At 42.8% G+C, this 22,367-nt stretch overlaps 1 protein-coding gene across 1 annotated transcript; it reads left to right on the top strand.

Moving 5' to 3' along the window:
- The first annotated feature begins 311 nt into the window (after positions 1-311).
- Positions 312-18,939, top strand: eevs (2-epi-5-epi-valiolone synthase). Its single transcript, XM_056301513.1, has 5 exons — positions 312-460; positions 15,573-16,206; positions 16,333-16,572; positions 17,768-18,020; positions 18,848-18,939. The coding sequence occupies exons 1-5, from the start codon at positions 312-314 to the stop codon at positions 18,937-18,939; spliced, it is 1,368 nt and encodes a 455-aa protein (XP_056157488.1).
- The last annotated feature ends 3,428 nt before the right edge of the window (positions 18,940-22,367 follow it).

Genomic DNA, 22,367 nt, shown 5'->3' with positions numbered 1-22,367 from the left:
TTTTCAATTCAATCATGGTGTTACATGGAAACAGAGTTGGGGGGGGGGGGTCTCATGTATAGGATTTGCTTATCTGGTTGGAAATTAAAATGTTGTGTAAGGTTAGCATTGTAGTTAAGTAAGATGACAAACATGGTGAGTTACGTATATGCTAAGAGCATGTAAAGCACCAAGGAGGACTATGCTCCTCCTTCACCTCAAGGCTCAGCCATGTATAAATAAGCTGCACAGGTGCTCTGCCTGCTCTTACAGAAACTGAGCCACTGCTTCTGTGTAGGCTTGCCATCATAACCGGCTTCATTCACACTAACATGGGAAAGACTCCTCTGGTTGATACGGTTTATGACAACAAAAAAAAGCAGAAAGAGTTTAGCTTGGTGCAGGTGAAAGACACATGGCGACGCAAAGTGGGGAAAAAATTGAGCAAGACCACAAAGGGCTGTGTGTCTGCTGCCAAAATGTGAGTATGTCATAGTTCTTCCCACAGCCGCTACTGTTGGTGATATATTAAAGTAATTTAATAGGAGCTAGAAATGAAGCAAAGTGCTTAGTTTCATTACTTTTTTTGGTTGCCTTTTGTGTATGTGTGTGTTTTTTTTAAAATTATTATTCTCATGTGCAAAAAAAAAAGACGCATTTTGTTACCTATACAATTTTGAAAACGAGTACGCCTGTGACTAGAGGGTTGCCAGTTCTAATGTCTTTATGGGGACACTGGGGGATTTGACTTGTTTGGTGAGGAAAAGTACTGTCTAACTACTGCTGAGAGAACAAACATGAAGCTCCTCCAGTTAAGAGGAAGGGATGACCATAAGTGGTGCAGCTATGTCATACTCATGTTTTGGCTTAAGTACAACAGCCAGCCTGTCCTATCCAGTTCACACACTCCAGCTGAATAAAATTCAAAAAGTTGCATTTACCCTGTAAAGCAAAATATCCCTGACAGTTGCTGCCAGCGGTTGTACATTGCATTTTGTGCACACAAAAAAATGTTGGATTTACTTAAACATGTGATGTGAAGTAGTTCAATGTTACTGTTGAGTAAATTCTAACTATTTAAAACACATTCATAAATCAAGCTGCTTAGAAGTTACTTGGCCACTTGAATCAACATGCAGTAATGGCAACCTTGACTGTTATGTGACCAGAGATATTATTTGTCTTTGGGTTGGATAAATATTGAGTCTTGCCATGTACAGTGTTCTCTAAAAACAGATTTGACATTAAAATAAAACGCTTGATACTGATTGATTAGCACTGCCGTTTTAATATTCTTATACACGAGACCCCAGATATAGGGATCACCTATCATTACTCTGTAGCTGCCCTCTGATAGATACTTTAAAACACACACACACACACATACAGATAGATACTTCATTGTCCTATGAGAGATTTGTTTTCACATACAGTACTAAATACAGCCTCCATCCATCCATCCACTATCCAAACCGCTTATCCTGCTCTCAGGGTCATGGGGATTCTGGAGCCTATCCCACCAGTCATACAATAAATGGATCTACACATATTGTACATACCACATGACATAGAGAACAGGGAGACAACAGTAATAAATATGGCAATGCACAAATTAAAATGCTTATGTTAGTGGCAGCAAATACGCATGTGACTGAGTGCCACCCTTACATACAAATAGTAAAATCCAGTATAAAAAAATAGATTTGTGTAAATACAGTCTCATAAAAAATACACAAATAAATATATATTTTCAATATTTTACAATCTGGGCCTTTTTGGCATTGTTTTTGGTATCTGGCATGTGGTGGTACCTCAGTAGCACTTGGTGATGGATTGCCACTAGTCCTGGCTCCTTTCACTGTTATGAATGCTACTGTGGACAATTTCACCAGTGATCTGAACTCTTTCTAATTTACTGAATTCAATGGGTTCTTATTTTGTGCTGGTGCAGAGCAGCGAGGGTGTACACGTGCGTGCACATGCACGCCCCCCCCCCCCCACACACACACACACAAGCAGGCTGATTGGCAGTTTCTCAAGTGCAACATGGATTTTTCCCTGCTTGCATCTGTTTGGTAGTTTTGTGGCCCAAGCTGGGTGGTGTTGTGCAGCTGGGGGTGTGTTAATGCAAATCTGCTGGCGTAGTACAAATTTGGTGTCCATTTTAGCTTGAAATTGCATTTACTCCACAGTGCATTTAAAGGGTAAGAGAGGAGCTTATTTGATTGGCCAAATCGAAGGTCATCCCAACTCTAACTGCTTATAATGCATTCATCCTAATCTAACCTCTTCATAAACTGTGCCGTGGTGTGTCAGAGCTGTTAGTCTCACATAGCCAGACCCATCTCCATACTTTGTGTGTTTTAGCGCTGGCGAAAGGTCTGGCTCAACCCATTGTCATTGTGGTATAGGAGGAAAACACTCTGGCTTCTTTGTGATTGTATTAAAGAAATACAGTCATCTTGGGTGACTCTAAGCCCAGCATATGGCAATGGTGCCCTTGCAAAAGTGTGGGGGGAACTTGTCATTTCAGCATGTAGGTTTGCCAGCTTGAAGGTTGTTGCTGTTTCCATAGACATATACACATATACATATACATATATAGACGCCACATTGGCCGCTTCTGCACGTTGCTGTGATATGTCGACGTTGCCACCATATTGGATGGGGCAAGACTGGCCTGTTAACAAACAAAAGTAAATGGGGGAGTAGCAGTTTTTTATAGATAAAAAAAACACTGTAATGGGGGCATCTGGCTAGCATAGTGGTCTATTCCATTGCCTATCAACAGGGAGATTGGTGGTTCGAATCCCCGTGTTACCTCAAGCTTGGTCGGGTGTCCCTAAAGACAATTGTCCGTGTCTGCGGGTGGGAAGCCAGATGTGGGTATGTGTCCTGGTCACTGCACTAGTGCCTCCTCTGGTCGGTGGGGGTGCCTGTTCAGGGGGGAGGGGGAACTGGGGGGGAGTAGCGTGATCCTCCCACGTGCTACAGTCCCCTGGCGAAACGCCTCACTGTCAGGTGAAAAGAAGCGGCTGGTGACTCCACATGTATCGGAGGAAGCATGTGGTAGTCTGCAGCCCTGCAGCGACTGGGACAGCTTGGAAGAGTGGAGTAATTGGACAGGTACAATTGGGGAGAAAATGGGGGAGGGGGGGGCACTGACATTTACATTTCTCAACCGATTTCAGTGAGTCGTTTTTATATTGAAGGGATTATGATCTCCATGAATAACAAGTTTTATCTCCAGTTACTTAGAAGATTGATAGTTAGGCTATAATCTTGGTGTTACGTTTGATTCCAGCCTTTCCTTTGATAAGCACATTAAAGACATCACCAACACTGCCTTTTTTCACTAACGTAACATAGCTAAAATTTGGTCTTTCCTGTCCATGGCTGATGCAGAGACTCTAATACATGCATTTGTTTCATCCAGACTTGATTACTGTAATGTTCTGTTTTCAGGTCTGCCACATTCTAGTGCTAAACGTCTTCAGATGGGTCAGAATGCTGCTGCTAGAGTCCTAACTAAAACTAGAAAATTTGACCATATTACACCAATTCTTGCCTCCCTTCATTGGCTTCCTATCCATGTTAGATCAGAATACAAGGTGCTTCTGCTGACTTACAAAATCCTAAATGGGCTTGCCCCATCTTACCTGTCTGATCTCCTTAAACCGTACACTCCATCTCGAGCTCTTCGCTCTCAAATACAGGGCTCCTGTGTGTACCCAAAGTTAAAAAGAAGTCAGCTGGTGGCAGGGCCTTTTCCTATCGGGCCCGGTTATTGTGGAATAACCTGCCTGCTGCCATCAGACAGTCTGTTGAGTCCTTTAAATCCAAACTTAAAACTCATCTTTTTGCCTTCGCCTACAATTAGTTGCCTTTTAAATCGAGTGCTTCACAACCTGTACTGCATGGCGTGTCAGTTTCTGTCTCAATGAATTTACCAACCCCTGTTCTACCGACAAGATTATAGAGTATAGATTATTACAAACTGTTCTCTTCTCTCATGTCTTTTCTCTCTCTCTCTCTGAATGATGTCTTCTCCTTTCTCTTCTCCTGTGTATGTGAATGGTGTGATGTGAGTCTCCCCTGTGTGCATGTATAGTCTGTCCTCCTCCCAGGTCTCCATGGTGATGGTGGTCACCTCCTGTACACTGTTTGGCATCCTCCTCATCATACATATACACACATGCACACACACACACACACACACACACACATATATATATATATATATATAGAGAGAGAGACACAATTTTGTTATCCTGTTTCAATGTTATATCCTTCTCTCTCCCCGATGTGTGACTAACGTCTTTTTATATATATATATATATAATTTCCCCCCTTTTTCTTCCCCAATTGTACAATTATCCCGCTCTTTTTGAGCCATCCCGGTCACTGCTCCACCCCTCTTTGCCGATCCGGGGGGCACCCCAACCGACCAGATGGGGCGCTATTACAGCAACCAGGACAAATACCCACATCCGACTTCCCACCCGCAGACACGGCCAGTTGCGCCTGTAGGGACGCCCGACCAAGTAGGAGGTAACACGACTAACGTCTTTTCTTGTCTCTTCTCCCGTGTATGTGAATGGTGTGACGTGAGTCTTGCCTGTGTGCTGTAGTCTGTCCTCCTGCCAGGTCTACATGGTGATGGTGGTCATGTGGCTCAGGTCCTGGGCTGTTCCAGTGGCTTCTGGACACTGCTTGGCATCCTCTCGTCATATTCTTCATACATCTTATAATTCCATTATAATTTTTATCCTCTTTCAATGTTGTATTCTGTAAATTGTGTAAACACAAAGCCATTGCACGTTGTCCGTCTTGGGACAGAGATCCCTCCTCTGTTGCTCTCCCTGAGGTTTCTACCTGTTTTTTTTCCTTCCTGTTAAAGGAGGTTTTTTTTTTTAGGGAGTTGTTCCTTATCTGATGCGAGGGTCTAAGGACAGGATGTTGTATTGCTGTAAAGCCCCCTGAGGCAAATTTGTGATAATGGGCTATACAAATAAAATTGATTATAATCGCTGCTAGACGCTCAAGAGAGGAGTGTGCATCAACATTAGGTTTACATGGACTGAATTACTTACGTGGTGGAAAATAATTCATTGTCATAAGGAATTGTTGAAACTCACATTTGTCAAGCATGGATTTGGCTTATTTTCCTTTAATACTTGTGGAGACATCATTTGACCAGTTAAAAGGTGAAAGGCTTTCCTTTTCCTCTTAAAAAGATGGGATAAAAGCAGCATATATTGATACTCAACACAACAGACTGATACTGTTGTAACCGGTTATTTTTTCGCCCGGTGCGGGATTCTTTACGGGGTGTGCTGCACCACAAGGCGACATCACTAACCGCTCGGCTAAAGGGTCAGACCCGTTAGCTAGGGACTAACGTGTCTTATTAGTTTTTTACAGTCGTCACCCTCCCCGGAAGCACGCCCTCGCGCTTTGTTATTCCCGCGCTCCGAAGAGACTTCTGAGGATCTGCACACTTCCGGATCCCACCACTGCAACCGGTTATTTTTTCGCCCGGTGCGGGATTCGATACGGAGTGTACTGCACCACAAGGCGACATCATTAACCGCTCGACTAAAGGGTCAGACCCTTTAGCTAGAGACTAAAGTGTCTTATTAGTAGTTTACACTGTGCAACACTCAAGGGCCATTTGAGATTTCATGAAATTATGGCATTTGTGTCATCCCTCAGAAAGACATCAAGAAAACAAAATAGTTTTTAGAATTCCTAATGACAATTAATTATTTCCCACCACGTAAGCATTTCAGTTCATGTAAACCTAACGTTGATGCGCACTCCTCTCTTGAGCGTCTAGCAGCGATTATAGCCTATCGAGACTCTAAGTAACTGGAGACACTTTTTTTGTACGCCGAATAAACCCTTGAATATAAGAACAACTCATTGAAATCGGTTGAGAAATGCAAACGCTGTAGTGCTTTTTATCCAGAAAAACCACAGCTCCCCTGTTTACTTGTATTTGTTTACAAGCAGGCCTTGCCCCGTCCAATATGGCGGCGACGTTGATTTGCGATCCCGTGCCCAGGACGGTGTCAATGTATTTTATTTATTTGTTTGTTTGTTTTTTTGTTTGTTTGGATGCTGTCTGACTTTCTGTCTCTATGGAGGAATCCGACGACGACTTTACAGTTCAGTGTCTTTATTTCAACGGTGACGGTTACAATCATACAGTAGCTAGCTCCGCAGTAATGACTCGTCTGAGTGCTAAACATAGACTGACGATTATGTGGTTCCCCTGCGTCCTCATGCGTCAGATGGACCAATCAGCTTGCAGCCAACTTAACAGCCAATAGGAGTGCTTGTATCACATCCTTATAGCCAAACGGGCTATTATATTCTAGAGAATATTACATCCCCCTTCTTAACAAATTGAAATTAAACATTAGACTCCCAACATTAGTAGCACATGTCCTATATCAAACATATGAACAATCCGGACGAAAGAAAACACATTTTATAGTAATCACTGATAGAGTCAATACTCTTAATAAAACAGGTAATATCATTCATTCAATATTACTGTATGCATATTAAACTACGGTAAGTAATCAAACACTTAAGAGGTAATACAAATCACAACAACATTTACAATAAAACATTTTTTTTAGATAAGGGCAGCGATCCGCCTACACCCTTGTACATTACAGGTCCAGAACCTCTCTGGGCTTCACTGCTCGTCCATACCTTGTCTGGTAGGGGACAGTCTCTGTGGCTGTCTCAGCCGCTGCATGTGAGACGTGTGGTGTGTTGTGAATTGTGAGTTGACCATATTTCTCGTCAGTGCCTGTGTTAGTGTGAGTGTCAGTGTGTGTTTCTTTTGTGTCCAGGAGGTGACGTCTGTTTCGTCTGTACTCCTGTCCTTCAGCTGTGCGGACGTGGTAGGATCTGTTGGTATCCGCTGGCTGGATGACAACTGCTGGTTTCCAACAGCCGTGCTCCTGGAGTCTGATGTGTTGTCCTTCGTGCAGCTGTGACAGCGGCTTCGCTGACCTGTCGTAGCACCTTTTCTGCTGCAGCTGACGTTGGACTCTCCTGGCGTGCGTGTCTCTGTGACTGACGACCTTGGGCTGAAGCTGCTGGTGTGTGTTGGGTAGAATTGAGTGTAGACGACGACTCATGAGCAGCTGGGCTGGTGATCTGAAGCTGTCGACAGGTGTGTTCCAGGTGAACAAGTCAGTAGCGACTACTTGCCATGGCCTGTCCGGGATCTTGTGGCTGGTCATAGGCTCTTTAGTATTTGACGGTCTGTAGGTGAGACAAGTGAGGCACTGTCCAACCATCTCCTTGATCTGCTTGTTCATACCAGGCCAGAACACTATGTCACGGGCTCTCTGCTTGCATTTCTCCATGCCCCTGTGTCCCGTGTGTATCCGGGATAACATCTCTGCGCGGAGCGAGGTAGGTATGATGATTTTCTCGCCTTTAAACAAAATGTTATTCATCTCTGACAGTTCATCTCGGTGGTTCCAGTATTCTGCAACTCTCTGAGGGCATCTTCTCCTCTCCTCAGGCCATCCTTCTCTGATTGTCTCTCTCAGCATTGTGAGCTGTGTGTCTGCGGCAGTCGCAGCTCTGATCTCTGTCAGTTTCGTGTCACTGACCGGCAGGCCACTGTACACTGTATGTACCTGCATTTCCATGCCTTCTCTGAGGCTGTCATCTTGGTCTGTGAGTGACTTGCGGGACAGCGTGTCTGCCACATGGATCTCCTTGCCTGGTCTGTGCACGATGGTGAAGTCATACCGCTGTAGCTGGAGGATCATCCGCTGTAGTCTCGGAGGCGCTGCTGCGAGTGGTTTTCTCATAATGGACTCAAGCGGTTTGTGGTCACTCTCCACAATGACATGACGACCATAGATGTATTGGTGAAAACGCTTGCATCCGAACAGAATAGCATATAGCTCTTTCTCTATTTGTGCGTAATTGACTTCACTGTCATTTAGCGATTTGGATGCATATCCGATGGGCTTTTCTTCCTGTAGCAGGACTGCACCTAGTCCGTACTTCGATGCGTCGACTTGTAGTCTGAGCTCTTTACCAGGGTCATAGTAGGCTAAGACTGGTCCTGGTTCACGTGTGATCACTTCTTTCATCTTCCTGAAAGATTCGACATGCTGCGCATCCCATCTGAATTCACTTGACTCCTTCAGCAGGTGACCCATGGGTGCGTTGATATCTGAGAGCATCGGGGCAAACTTGGACAGATAGTTAACCATACCGAGGATTGTCTCCAACTCACCCTTGTCCTTGGGTGGCTCCATGTCTCTCACAGCTGCAATCTTGGCTGGGTCAGGCTTGACTCCATCCTTTGTGATGCGATGCCCAAAATAGCTGACCTCGGTGGTGCAGATCGTGCTCTTCTCCGGGTTGAGTTTCACTCCTCGCTCTCTGGAGCACTGCAACATGGCTCGGAGATTGCTGTCGTGCTCCTCCTTGCGCTTTCCATATACGAGGACATCATCCGCTGTGAATCCATGTAGACCTTCATAGGTCTCATCAACCTTCCGTTGAAACTCGTCCTGGGCGGAGATCAACCCAAAAGGTAGACGAAGGAAACAATATCTTCCGAACACCGTGTTGAATGTTGTCAACTTGGACGACTCTTCTGTGAGTTTTATCGCCCAGTACCCTGAGCGAACATCCATGACACTGAAATAGCAGGCTCCTGCCAGTTTGGAGGTGATGTCGTCGAGGGTAGGTAGAGGATAAAGAGGTCGTTTCACAGCCTTGTTTAGGTCCTTCGGGTCGAGGCACACTCTGAGCTTTCCTGTGCGTGGCTTTTCTGCTGCCACCATTGAGTTGACCCATTCAGTCGGTTCGGTGACTTTCACAATAATCTGTTGCTTCTCCATGTTCTGTAGCTCCTCTTTGAGACGGTCGCGTAAGGCTACTGGAACGCGCCTCAGTGGGTGGACCACAGGTGTTACATTTGGGTCAACGTGAATTATGCATTCACCAGGAAACAGTCCTATTCCTTTGAAAACATCTGAGTACTCCTCAATGAGTGATACCTCGGGTGTGTTGGATACAGACAGTATGAGCTTGATCAGTCCAAAGTCTAGGCATGCTTTTAATCCTAGCACAGGTGGTGCCTGTGTGTCAACAACATAGAACTTCAACATTGACTGGGTGCCTTTGTACTGGCATTTCAGGTCACATTTACCTTGAATGACGAGCCGCTCACCACCATAGCCATATAGTGGGCGAGTGGAGGGCTGCAATGCACTCTGTATTCCCAGTCTTCTGAAAGCTTGTGTGGGAATGACATTAGCTGAGGACCCAGTGTCTACTTTAAAACTGACTGTGTTTTTGTTTGGACCTACTTGCATATCAGTGAAAACTTGATCCGTATTTTTACTGTCTTTACCTTGTGTCAATGCGTCGATGAACAGTTCTTCATTGTCTGAGCATCTGTCAGACTCATTTTCCTCCACAGTGTGTATGCCTTTTGCTGCAGCAAATGGTTCCATTTGCTGCAGCTGTTGCATTGCTTGCCTTTTGCTGGGCAGGTTTCGTTTCCACTGTGAATCTTGTTCCCACAGTATTTGCATCCTTTACTGCGGTTGTTGTCTCTCGCTCTCCATGAGGCATTGTCTGACGCTGCGCGCCATTTTGTGTCGTCCTCGCGCCTTTTCCAATGCTTCTTCTTTGTTGCATCCCGACCGATTGCATGCACAGCCTGTTCGCGCGTGCCCGTGCTGGTGCTAGCAATGGTTTTGAGCTGTGCTTGTGATAGTTCATGAGACCTAGCAACGTCTATTGCTTTTTCCAATGTTAGCTCGGAACCGATGTTCAGTAGTTTCTCTCTCACTCTCGGTGAATGAACTTCAAAAACGATACGGTCTCTGATCTCCTCTTCACTCTCTCTATAATTACAGTCCTTAACAAGCAGTCTCAAATCTGTCACAAACTGTTCGAAAGGCTCGCTAGCTGCCTGTGCCCTTCCATGGAACTTATAGCGCGCGAAGATCACATTTGCTTTGGGTTTTACATACCGTTCAAAACGACCGTAGTATGTTTCCAACAACTTTCCTTCCGCTTCTGAGAGCGTCCATGTATTGTAAATGTCCATTTTCTCCTACCCAAATCAGTAGGTAGCTGCATTTTTCTTCCTCCGATTACCTCTTTAAAGGTCCAGAAAACATCAACTCGACGTGCAGTTTAAACTTGCACCATGCTTCGGGCAGACTGCTAGCTTCCCAGTCCATGCGGGGTGCAGGAACTCCAGCGACGTCCATTCTGACTTTTCCGTTTCTTCTTTTTTCTCCTTTTCACGCTTTTACTCTGACACCATGTCTGACTTTCTGTCTCTATGGAGGGATCCGACGACGACTTTATAGTTCAGTGTCTTTATTTCAACGGTGACGGTTACAATCATACAGTAGCTAGCTCCGCAGTAATGACTCGTCTGAGTGCTAAACATAGACTGACGATTATGTGGTTCCCCTGCGTACTCATGCGTCAGATGGACCGCTCAGCTTGCAGCTAACTTAACAGCCAATAGGAGTGCTTGTATCACATCCTTACAGCCAAACGGGCTATTATATTCTAGAGCAGTGTTTCTCAACCGGGGGTCCGCGGACCTCTAGTGGTCCGTGGTGTAATTGCAAGGGGTCCGTGAAAATAAAATATTTTTTTTAAAAAAGATCCTATGACATTTATAGAAATAGGATTATTTTACTCAAATGTGACTGAGACCTTTATCTACCTAAACTATAAAGGGTAACAGGACTTTTTTCTCTAATTACATCTGTTTCACAAGTGTAATTTATTGTATTTTAATAAGGGATCTCGCTCCCGTTTGCATTGTTAAAACTTACTGCATAAAAATTCTGTTGTTACATATATCTGAAAGTTACTGAATACATATTCTGTTTTGTTACATATATCTGAAAGTTACTGCATTAGAATTCTGTTTTGTTAACTATATCTAAGTTACAACTGAAAGCTCTTATTTTTGCCCCAAAGAGTGAATAAATGCTATAATGCAATTTAAAATGCAGTTTCTTCTGTTTCTATCAAATTGCAACCCCCCTCCCCCAAGATCAGGTGGAGGGGTCCTCAGGGTAGATCAAAAATACGCAGGGGGTCCAGGACCCCAAAAAGGTTGAGAACCACTGTTCTAGAGAACATTACAGATGCCCCCCCTTTTTTTTCTCCCTAGTTGTATCCGGCCAATTGCCCCACTCTTCCGGCATCTATACGTGTATGGTTGTTTCACGTAGCGACGGGAACTTTGAAAATGGTAGCACGCAGATAGAGGAAGGGGAGGAGATTTCCGGCTGAAATAGTTAGCCAATGGCAGACTTATACTAACAGTGTACATCCGGTGAGTCAGAGTATGACTGCGCGGGTCACCAAATTACCAAAATTATATTTGCCACGTCCATGTGGACGTGCATCAAGTTTTATAGAGTTCAATGGCACTGCTAACTACAAAAATTCAGCACGCTGAGAAGTGAGTACCTTGGTTTACTGATGAGACATGTGCTCCTAAACAGACCTGTTGGAAGCTTGAGCGTAAATAGCACGCACACATCTAAACCTGAAGTAGTTTTTTTTCATGGCATGATTGTCTACTTAGTTATTATGTAAGAGCACATTATTAGCAGCTAAATCTGCATATCTCTCTTCACTTTACCTCTCAATATCACCTCAAAACCAATAAACTTCCACTCAAAATGTCTTTTTGATATAATCGAATAACGTGGCAGACAGGTGTGGACCAGTTGCCCTGAGTAAATGCAGATAAAACAGGTCCAGATTAGATCTACTTCCCAAACAAAGATGCACGAGAGAGATAGAGAGCTTGAGTCGCGGAGATGTGAATCCACATAGCTCTCGCTCCAACTACACAAACTTGATGTCTTGGTGATTTTAAAGGTTTTAATCCTGAAGCATCCGAGTAGCGTTGTGGTTTATTCCGTTGCCTACCAACACGTGGATCTCCGGTTCGAATCCCTGTGTTACCTCCGGCTTGATTGGGCGTCTCTGTAGACACAAGTGGCCGTGTCTGCGGGCCGGATGGGGGTATATATTTTTTTTTTTTGGTGTGTGTTTTTTTGCCCCCCTTTTCTCCCAAATTGTACCCCACTCTTCCGAGCCGTCCCGGTCACTGCTCCACCCACTCTGCCGATCCGGGGAGGGCTGCAGACTACCACATGCCTCCTCTGATACATGTAGAGTCGCCAGCCGCTACTTTTCACCTGATAGTGAGGAGCCCCGCCAGGAGGACATAGTGCATGGGAGGATCACGCTATTCCCCCCAGTTCTCCCTCCCCCCCTGAACAGGCGCCCCGACCGACCAGAGGAGGCGCTAGTGCAGCGACCAGGACACATACCCACATCCGGCTTCTTTCCCACAGACATGGCTAATTATGTCTGTAGACGCCCAAGCTAGCCGGAGGTAACACGAGAATTCGAACCGACGGGATGTGGGTATGTGTCCTGGTCACTGCACTAGCGCCTCCTCTGGTCGGTCGGGGCACCTGTTCGGGGGGGGGGGTAGCGTGATCCTTCCATGCCCTACGTTCCCCTGGCAAAACTCCTCACTGTTAGGTGGGGGGGGGGCGGGTAGCGACTCCGCATGTATCACGGGAGGCATGTGGTAGTCTGCAGCCCTCCCCAGCTCCGCAGAGAGGGTGGAGCAGCGACCAGGATGGCTTAGAAGAGTGGGGTAATTGGCCGGGTACAATTGGGGAGGCAAAACGGAAAAATCACACAAAAAAAATGTTTTAATCCTTGACGTTTTTAACTTTGATTTGATAAACCGGCTGTTGAGCCCTCAGCTGCCATCACTGTCCTGTCTCTGTGCTGGAGACCCCTGGGTGTGGTGCAGCCTTGCCTAAGTTGTGGTATGCACAGTGGCTTTGAGAATATTGCTTGCTAAAATCTGGTGTATCTTGTGTATGGCCAATGCTTTTGTTTCATGCAGATTAGAATATTGCAATATCCCTTTTGCCAGCCTGCCTTGTGCTGGTATCAAAAGCCTTCAGACGGTACAGAATCCAGGTACAGTATCCTGACTAAAACCCAAAAAATCAACCATATTACATCAATACTAACCTCCCTTCACTGGCTCCCTATCCATGCCAGATCTGACTTTAAAGGAATAGTAGGGATTTTTTTTAAATCTATCCCTGTTTTATACTCACTCATCTTCCTAATCATACAGAACACGGAGCTCCAGCTTGTTAGCTAGAGTTCAATTCCATCACTAAAGGACAAATCCAAAATCCCCATTCAGTCCAAAAAAAGCACTCCACGGTTCAACCAAAGCTAACATGCTACGGCAAGTTTATCATAGCGAATTTGAATTGTCAGTTTTATATATTTTACAGTTGTTTTCAGGATCAGTTACAGTTATTTCCTATCCTGGTACTTCCTATGTCTGTGTATTTTTTTGGTCATTCCAGTTTCTTCAGAAACTGAAAGTAAAAGAAAAAAGAAAAAGAAAATGGAATGATGATTCGACTTTCTTTCAAAATCCATACTTTTAAAAATGGAAAACAAGTCATTTTGCATTTTCCTGCTCAGAAACAACAGGTGCAAAATTGAAAAATTGCTCCATATTCTTTTTCTCCTTTGTTACCGAATAAATTCGCATGAAAACGAATAAGCAGAGCAATAACGGATAAGCAGAACATTTTGCAGAAGGCTCCAGCACCTCCCACAACCCTGACCAACATAAAATGGCTGGGAGGATCGATGGGAAAGTTTAATGTAATCTGGAGAGGACCTCAACAGCCATACAGTTCCACAAAATGTCCTGTTTTTCTATTTTATCCACAGCATTTGTGTCTATGCAGTTGCAAAATTTCAGATTCATTAAAAGTTCAAGCTTTCTCTCTTTTGTAATTTTGAATCAAAAAGTGCCCCTACCATTAGTTTTTCTTTTTTTTTCAATTTCTACTTTTAAAAGGAAAACAGAATGACCAAAAGATATACTTACTACAATACAGCCTTCGAACAATTAACAGCAGGCACCACTCCACTGTGGCACAGCAAAGCAAGCATTAAGAGGGAATTTGGCAATAAAACAACAGTAAAGTTTTGAAATGACCTCTCGTATTCACTGGTAGATGCTGTAGCATCATGTTAGCTTTGGCTAAACCATGGAGCTTTGTTTTGTTTGTTTTTGTTTTGTCTTTTTCTTTTTTTTGCAATGAATGAGGATCGTGGATTTATCTCCCACTGATTGCATTGAACTCTAGATGGCTAGATGGAGCTGGGTGTCCAGTATGAAGAAGAGGCTGGAAGACTGAAAATGAAACCTACCTATGTATTACATGAGCAGTGAGTATGAAATTGGGATAGATTTATAAAATTTAGAACAATTCCTTTAAAGTGCTAATGTATAAAATACTTCTTGGCCTTTTCACCAGGGCTTTGTGGTACTCAATTGACCTCAAACCCTTGGGGATCATAGAGACATAGGGCCATCTGTGGATGGTGCATGGCCTTCTTATGTGGACAGTATCTGATGCGTTTCTGTAGAGGATGCTTGACAGTTAAATATTCATATTTTGCATTGTCTTGCTGTATGTTATGTGTTAATTTAGTGCCTCCTAAGTATTAATTTAGTGCCTCATTGAGTATTAATTGTAAATATGTTGCTGCTTATCCACTCTGACTACTCTGCATTTATTACATGCCTGTCCATTTGGGACAAGAGATCCCTCTTGTGACGCTCTTCATGAGGTTACTCATTTTTGTTTTCTTTTTTCTTTTTTTTCCTTTGGTGTTTTTCCTCATCTGAATTGATGGTCTAAAGCTAGGGGGTGTCATACATTAGCGCATTCTATTTTCATCTTTTGGAGAGTTGCAAGATGATTTTGCCTCTCTCTGGAACCAAGTTGTGATTAGAGGATATATAGATAAAACCTGATTTGACTTAACATCACCTCCTCAACTGAAGCATGAAATAGGCAGTGTCATAGCTTTGGGATACATAGCTGCCTCTGGAACTGGCCCACTGGTCTTAATTGATGATATAACAGATGAGCAGATGAAGGAATTCTGAAGTGTACAGGAAAATCTTGTTTGCACATGTTCAAAAGATGCCTCCAAGTGGTCAGATATTCACAATGCAGCAAGAAAATGATTAAAAAACAAAACAAAAAAAAACACGCATTTAACTACAAACTCCATCATGAATTGTTTTTGCCACTGCTCTACTTTTTTCATGTTATAGGTATTTTTCCACATTTTTGCCTTGGAACAGGAATTGAAAATATGTAGTATATAAAAGGAAGTGCAGTTTACTGGAGAAACTAGCTTCTGGCATTACCTGTTTAGACAACATGTACAAGGTTGCTCTGTAATCTTACCAAACTCTTTGCCTAGTGAATCACATAGAAAATGGTATGCACTGTAAAACATCTATGGTGCCACTATTGCATACCTTCTTCTTTTGGCTTGTTCTTTGTTCCATGGTGCCACTATTGCATACCATAGTATTGTATAATTGCATAATTGTCAGACAAATTTGATGAATTAAAGCAACAATCTATAGATCTAAAGAGTATTTTTTTTTGTGTCTTCTGTTGCAGCTATGAGAGCATCTCTGAGAAGGGCACTTCCTGGACAGTGGTCAGCCCCATTGTCTTTACCTACAAGGTGATAGAGACCGAAGGCCTGCTGGACCCAAGCAATGACACGGTGCTGCTGGGCCACATCAGGGACCCTCAGGAGCTGGAGAGCATAAAAAACACCACCAAGCCCCTTAGGCGCTTTGTGGTTATAGATCAGGTAGTCTACAAACTGTATGGCCCAAAGTTAACTGAGTACTTTGAGGTCCACAATGTTGTGTACAAGATCTTGCCTCTGCCCACAACAGAAGAGAATAAGTCCATGGAAATGGCCATGAAGATCCTTGAGGAGGCCCATAAGTTTTCCCTGGATCGCCGCACAGAGCCCATCATCGCCATAGGTGGAGGAGTGTGCCTGGACATCGTTGGTCTGGCTGCCTCACTTTATCGAAGACGCACCCCTTACATTCGAATCCCAACAACGCTTCTCTCCTACATTGATGCCAGTGTAGGGGCAAAGACTGGGGTCAATTTTGCTAACTGTAAGAACAAGCTTGGTTCCTACATTCCACCAGTAGCTACTTTCCTAGACCGCTCTTTCATCCAAACTGTTCCCCGCCGACACATCTCTAATGGGATGGCAGAGATGTTAAAGGTATAATTAAAAGAAAATATAACGTAAATATATGATTAAACTACCAAGAGTTAGCGGGATATCCTATGTGCAAGTCCATTGTTCAGTTTCTAAATGTTTTGTCTTGTATGCCTTTTTTTTCTGCAGATGGCCTTGATGAAACACAGAGGGCTCTTTGAGTTGCTTGAGATGCATGGTAAATTCCTGCTGGATAGCAGGTTCCAGTCTGACAGCAGGGGCTATGAGTCGAACTGCTCAGAGGCTGCATCACTATCGACCCGTGTGGCAATTGAGACCATGCTCGAGGAGCTGGCCCCTAACCTTTGGGAGGATGACTTAAACAGACTAGTGGATTTTGGCCACCTTATTAGTCCCAAACTGGAAATGGTATGTGACTCCTCGTTGCACATATACAAAGTTCAGTTTTGCTGGCATATGCTATATTTTGTAGACAGAAGGCATTGGGCCTCATTCATCAATCGTTTGTATGTAAAAGTTTAAGCTGCACTTTATTTTACAGTACACTAATAAGACATAACAAGCCATACCTTGTATCAAATTAGACAAAAACTAGAAATATGTTCTTTATTAAACAATAAACAAACAGTTATACCCTAATTACACACCATACACTTAAATTATGCTATAATTAGAAACCCTATATAATGCCGTATTAGACCCAAAATATACTGTACTGAAGACACTATTATACTCTAATTAGAAACCAATCACATCTGGTCGCTACTTCACATGTCCCTCGTAGCCTGGATGTTTTCCTGAGTCCGGTTGAGTTTGTAGGTAGTAAGTAATGCATAGCCTAATACATGCTTCCTTGGGTCTAATATGGCATTGTATGCGGTTTCTAATTACAGCATAATTTAGGTGTATGATGTCTAATTAGGGTATAACTGTGTTTGTTTACCGTTTAATAAAGAACATATTATTTCTAGTTTTTCTCTAATTTGATACAAAGTACGGCTTGTCACGTCTTGTTAGTGTACCGTAAAATAAAGTGTGACCGAAATTTGTTCCTACACCCCCATGGAATTTCTTTAGCTCTCAAGTTTGTCTGACAGGCAGCAGCAAAGCCTGATGGTTACCTGTAATTCCTCCCCCCTAACATCTATTGTCAACCTCTTGCAATGAGCAATCATCCAGTTTTGCAAAGACATCAGCATTGGCCAATGCATGTCTAAATTCAGGGTTTAACTAGGTTCTACACTAGCCTCTGAGACAAACCTCAGGGCTAAAAACTTCCATGGGTGTGTAAGAACAAATTTGTACGGATGAACGATTGATGAATGAGGCTCATTGTTTTCATATTTGTGAAGTGACTCACTAATCGACAAATCATATTTAAACACAATCTATGAACAACTTCCAATGCCACTTTAAAACCAGTTTAACAAAGCCGGTTTAATTTTTTTAACTACCTCTTATAGCAATTCAAGTAAAATTTTATTGAGATGATTGAGATTATTTTGTTTTGTTTTTTTTCACAGGCATATATCATTCATCACCAACATATAGGTTTGTTTTACCATTAGCTAAAACGCACATTCTCTCACTCTTTTCCATGCAGAAAGTTCTTCCGTCTCTGCTACATGGGGAGGCAGTGAATATTGATATGTCATACATGGTGTATGTATCTCAGGAGAAGGGTCTCCTGACAGAGGAAGAGAAACAAAGGATTGTGAGTTGCATGGTGGGCCTGGAGCTGCCTGTCTGGCACTCAGAGTGCACCATGGATCTTGTGCTGCACTCTCTATGTGAGAGGCTTAAGCACTCTGGTGGCCTTGTTAGGATGCCCCTGCCTGTTGGCCTAGGGCAAGCAGGTAAACAAATGACCGTTTATATCATATATGGCATATATGAATACATATTTCTGCAGTTTAGACTGAAGTCATTAAGTGACTCAACAGTACCTACTTGTTGAAACCTGATTGTTGCAAATTATTCAGTATCTACTACTACTACTTTCAGCTGCTCCCGTTAGGGGTCACCTCAGCGGATCATCAGTTTCCATCTCTTCATGTCCTCTGCATCTTCCTCTGTCACACCAGCATGTCCTCTCTCACCACATCCGTAAACCTCCTCTTTGGCCTTCCTCTTTCCCTCTTCCCTGGCAGCTCCATATTCAGCATCCTTCTCCCAATATACCCTGGCATCTCTCCTCCACACATGTCCAAACCATCTTAATCTTGCCTCTCTTGCTTTGTCTTCAAATCGTCCAACCTGAGCTGTCCCTCCAATATACTCGTTCCTAATCCTGTCCTTCATCACTCCCAATGAAAATCTTAGCATCTTCAACTCTGCCACCTCCAGCTTCGCCTCCTGTCTTTTCATCACTGCCACTACCTCCAAAAACTGAATAATTGTAAATTATTCAGTATATTAATTCAATTTTAAAAGCTACATTTTCACTGCCTTTTTGTGCCGTCAAAATGCTTTTATGACTATTTGTAATAGATAGAGTGGTCCAAAACTTAGACCCAAGTAGAGTGCATCGAATTGGGCCAAAGGTACAGTAAACACTGTACCTCCCCCCTCCAGAGAAGCCTCTATCATAGCATAAGTTGTATTTTAAACAAATAAGCATATCAAAATGTATACTTTCTTATGAATGCATCTTGTCTCTTGGCTCCTTTCCTTCTTAATGCAGGGATTTTCAATGACACGTCCGATGAAATCCTACATGGAGCTTACAAGAAGTGGTGTGATGAGCTGGGCACCTCTCCCAACAGCAGCAGTTAATCTTTAACTTGCACACATGGTTGCAGTTCATGTTTATTATGTTAAAAGCATATTTTGACATTCATGAAGAAAAATGTGTCACACTGAATTCTCTGTCTTTCAGCATCCATAAAATAATCTAATTGTATTTTTTTTTTTGCATTCCTCATTTAAAAAACTAGTTCCATGCTATTTTGGGGAAACTTTAGCACAAATGTAGAAACTTTTTTTTTGACAATATTTCATATGTCAGTTATTCTACAATAAACCCTGTATGTTTTGCGTTTATTTGATTTACACTTGAATATAGTTTAGAAAACAGTCGTGGAGTACACATACACCGTAATGAAGTGACATGGAATGGGGGATTAGGGTCTGTTCAAGAGCGGGTGTGTTTATTGGGAGTTACAAAAGAAATTGTGTCCATTTTTGTCAAAAAAAAATCAGTGCATCATATGCATATTTAAGAACAATACATTGTTTAAAATAGTTTAAAACAATATTTCAGTATAACGTTTGTGGATACATGTCAGCACCCAATAAATATTTATTGTTTCGTTGTTTGAAGTGGTTCCTTCCATCTACCATTTCCTAACAGTTTATGTAATTAAAATTAGCATTTGGCAAAGTAACAGGTTTAATATCAATGATGAAATACCGGGCTACACCTTGGGTATTGGGTGAGACTATCCCAGGAGAGGTTTCCTAAACCCAAAAATCTGTTTTACTGCACCCATTTTGTTCTTTGTCCCACAGAAAGATTGACATTTCACTAATTCATCATTCAGATCTCATGATAATTATTGCATAATTATGAATCTCTCAATAGAGGGAAATTATGCTCACGTCCTTGAAGTTCTTTAAGTTTCAGTTGAGTTGATAATACTGTAAGTAAATGCAACAAATGTGAACTGAAACATAGCATTTTAAGATAGTAATAGGACACACTGATTTATGACCTCTTTCCATGATTGTCGTTTGCTCATCCAATCCAACCCAAAGTGTTCTTTTTAACATCACAGCTATTAAATTCCGATTGCTTTATCAGACTTGTCCAAATTCAACCCCACCCCAGATTCCATTTGGCAGCAATTACAGCATTGAGTCTTCTTAAGTATGTCTGTATGAGTCTTACATGCTTTAATTTGGAATTTTTGTTCTTACTTCATCCATGCAAATTTATTCTGTGCTAAATTATATGGAGTGTCAGTGAGCAAAAATTTTCAAGTCATACCAAAGATTTTCAATGAGATTTAAGTCTGGGCTTTGGTGAGCCATTCCAGTATATCAACCTTCTGTTTTTGAGCTGTTCCTTGGATGTTGTGCTCCGTACTCTGCATCATCGTTCTCTTGGGATATGAATCTGCACCCCAAAAACTGATCTCTTGGTTTTATTGGTTTTTATCTTTATCTCTTTTTTTTTTCATCACCTCAGAAATGATTCAACCCCTTAGGAAAGACTCGGGTAATATGTGTGATGGAGTGCCACGAGTATGCAGGGTTTATTTCCAGCCAGTCACTACGCCAGCTGCTTTCACTGATTGTCACCTCCAACCAAAGAGGACAGACTTATTTTTGAAATAATCTAGTGCATAATGGTTGGTTGGAAGGAAAACTTGAGATGTGTCTGAAATCATGCTGTATCTGCCACATAGTGTACTAGTATATTCACCTTCCTCCATTTTGTTTGAGTGTCCAAATTCTAACTGCAATGGAAATTTTAACAATGGAAATGTATTCCATGGCTGCGTATCAAGAGGTGAACTATAAAACGAAACAAGTAGAGGACCAAGAACTGAACCCTGAGGTATAACAAATTTAACATCATAGAATTTTGAACTAATATTCATTATAGCAGACACAATGTGCACTTCCAGATAAGTAGGACTTAAGCTAAGAGAGAGCTAAGCTAGTGACACCAAAATTACAATTTATTCTGTGTAATAGTATACAGTGATCAGTGGTGTCAAAGGCTGCACTGAGGTTCAATAGTTGAAGCACAGAGGTGGAGTCAGAGACCATAGCTAGAGTCCATAGAAGTGCAGTACGCAGGCCCACCGGTGTGTGGATATTCCCTGATGCCCATGAACCAGCTCCCAGCTATGGGTTAAATAGTGCTTCTGCCTAGTGGATACTTCGGGAGAGGAATAGGCTACAGGAGTAAACCCCTACAGAAAATCAACGTCCACATTGCTGTTGTTTTTTGTTTTTCTTGCCCTTTTGTATGTTTAAGTCAGAGAGTACTGCTGGCGTCATGTGTGGCTGCCACTTCTCCTTTTTGTAGGCCCCCCGTCCCATCCACCCCTGTATGTCTGTTATGCTTATCTGTTGTCTTGTTTCACTTCGTTTATTGTAAAGTGACTTTGAGTGTTAGAAAAGTGCTATATAAGTTTGAGTTATTATAACTGTAAAATTTATTCACCATATAGTGCCATCAAAAATTCACAAAATGCAACTACAGATATAGTGTGCAAATGCATGTGCACTACTTTAGGATATAAATACCACAATACACTGTTTTGCATCTTCTCCTCTCTGCTTGAGCACTCTTCGCTGTTAAATACCATGTGATGGGAAGAGAAGAAACTGCAAAATGATGATTCAGCAGTTTCCGAAATCTCCATTTATTGCTCTTTATATAGAGTACCCTATTGTCTGTTTCATATGTAGGTAATCGTGAATGAGGGGAGGATTCTGGACACAGCTCTGCGCACTTTCAGCCCTCCATTGGTGTGTTACCAAGATTTACCTAAGGAGAAGTTGAGAAGTTTGTGTTTATTGACAAATTACCTCATAACATGCATGTCTTTTTGATCTTATCAGATATGCTGTGGAAAGTCTGACTTGGATCATGGACAAGTGACACTGGAAACACGGAAATCTTCATATTTGCCAAACATCCGCATGACAATCATGGAACTTTTGACTTTTTGCAGAAGAGAAAACTGAAGCAGATTTTTGGCCATATGTGGGTGGCCCAATCTCTACCACCATTGGTATTTGCAGAGAGGAGCTCCCTTAAGATACCTGATCTCATCTACTTCTGAACACATGACGGCACTTTACAGCAAACGGAAGTCATAATCAGGAAGGTGTTGCTTATATATATTGTAGCGAATTTGGGGGGCAATCAAAGGAACTGCCGCGGCCGGGACGTAAACCCGTATCGCCCGCACCGCAGGAGACATCGCTGACCGCTCGACTAAGGGTCCGACCCGTTGGTCAAGGACCAACGTGTCTACTTATCCATGCACGTTACACTTATCCCCCCTCCTTCGGGGAGCGCGTCCCCGGGGGGGAATAGCTCCTCACTGTCAGGTGAAAAGAAGCGGCTGACGACTCCACGTGTATTGGGGGAGGCATGTGCAGGGGCTTTTCCAGGATTTGAGGACATTCGAGGCTTAGCCTGGATTTCTGTAGGGGGGTCCAGGGGGATCCGTCCCCGGAAT

The sequence above is a fragment of the Lampris incognitus genome, chromosome 2 (genome assembly GCF_029633865.1).
Source record: "Lampris incognitus isolate fLamInc1 chromosome 2, fLamInc1.hap2, whole genome shotgun sequence".
NCBI classification, from domain to species: Eukaryota; Metazoa; Chordata; class Actinopteri; order Lampriformes; family Lampridae; genus Lampris; species Lampris incognitus.
Note: the sequence above shows the minus strand (reverse complement) of the source record. Positions and strands in the feature narration are given on the sequence as shown.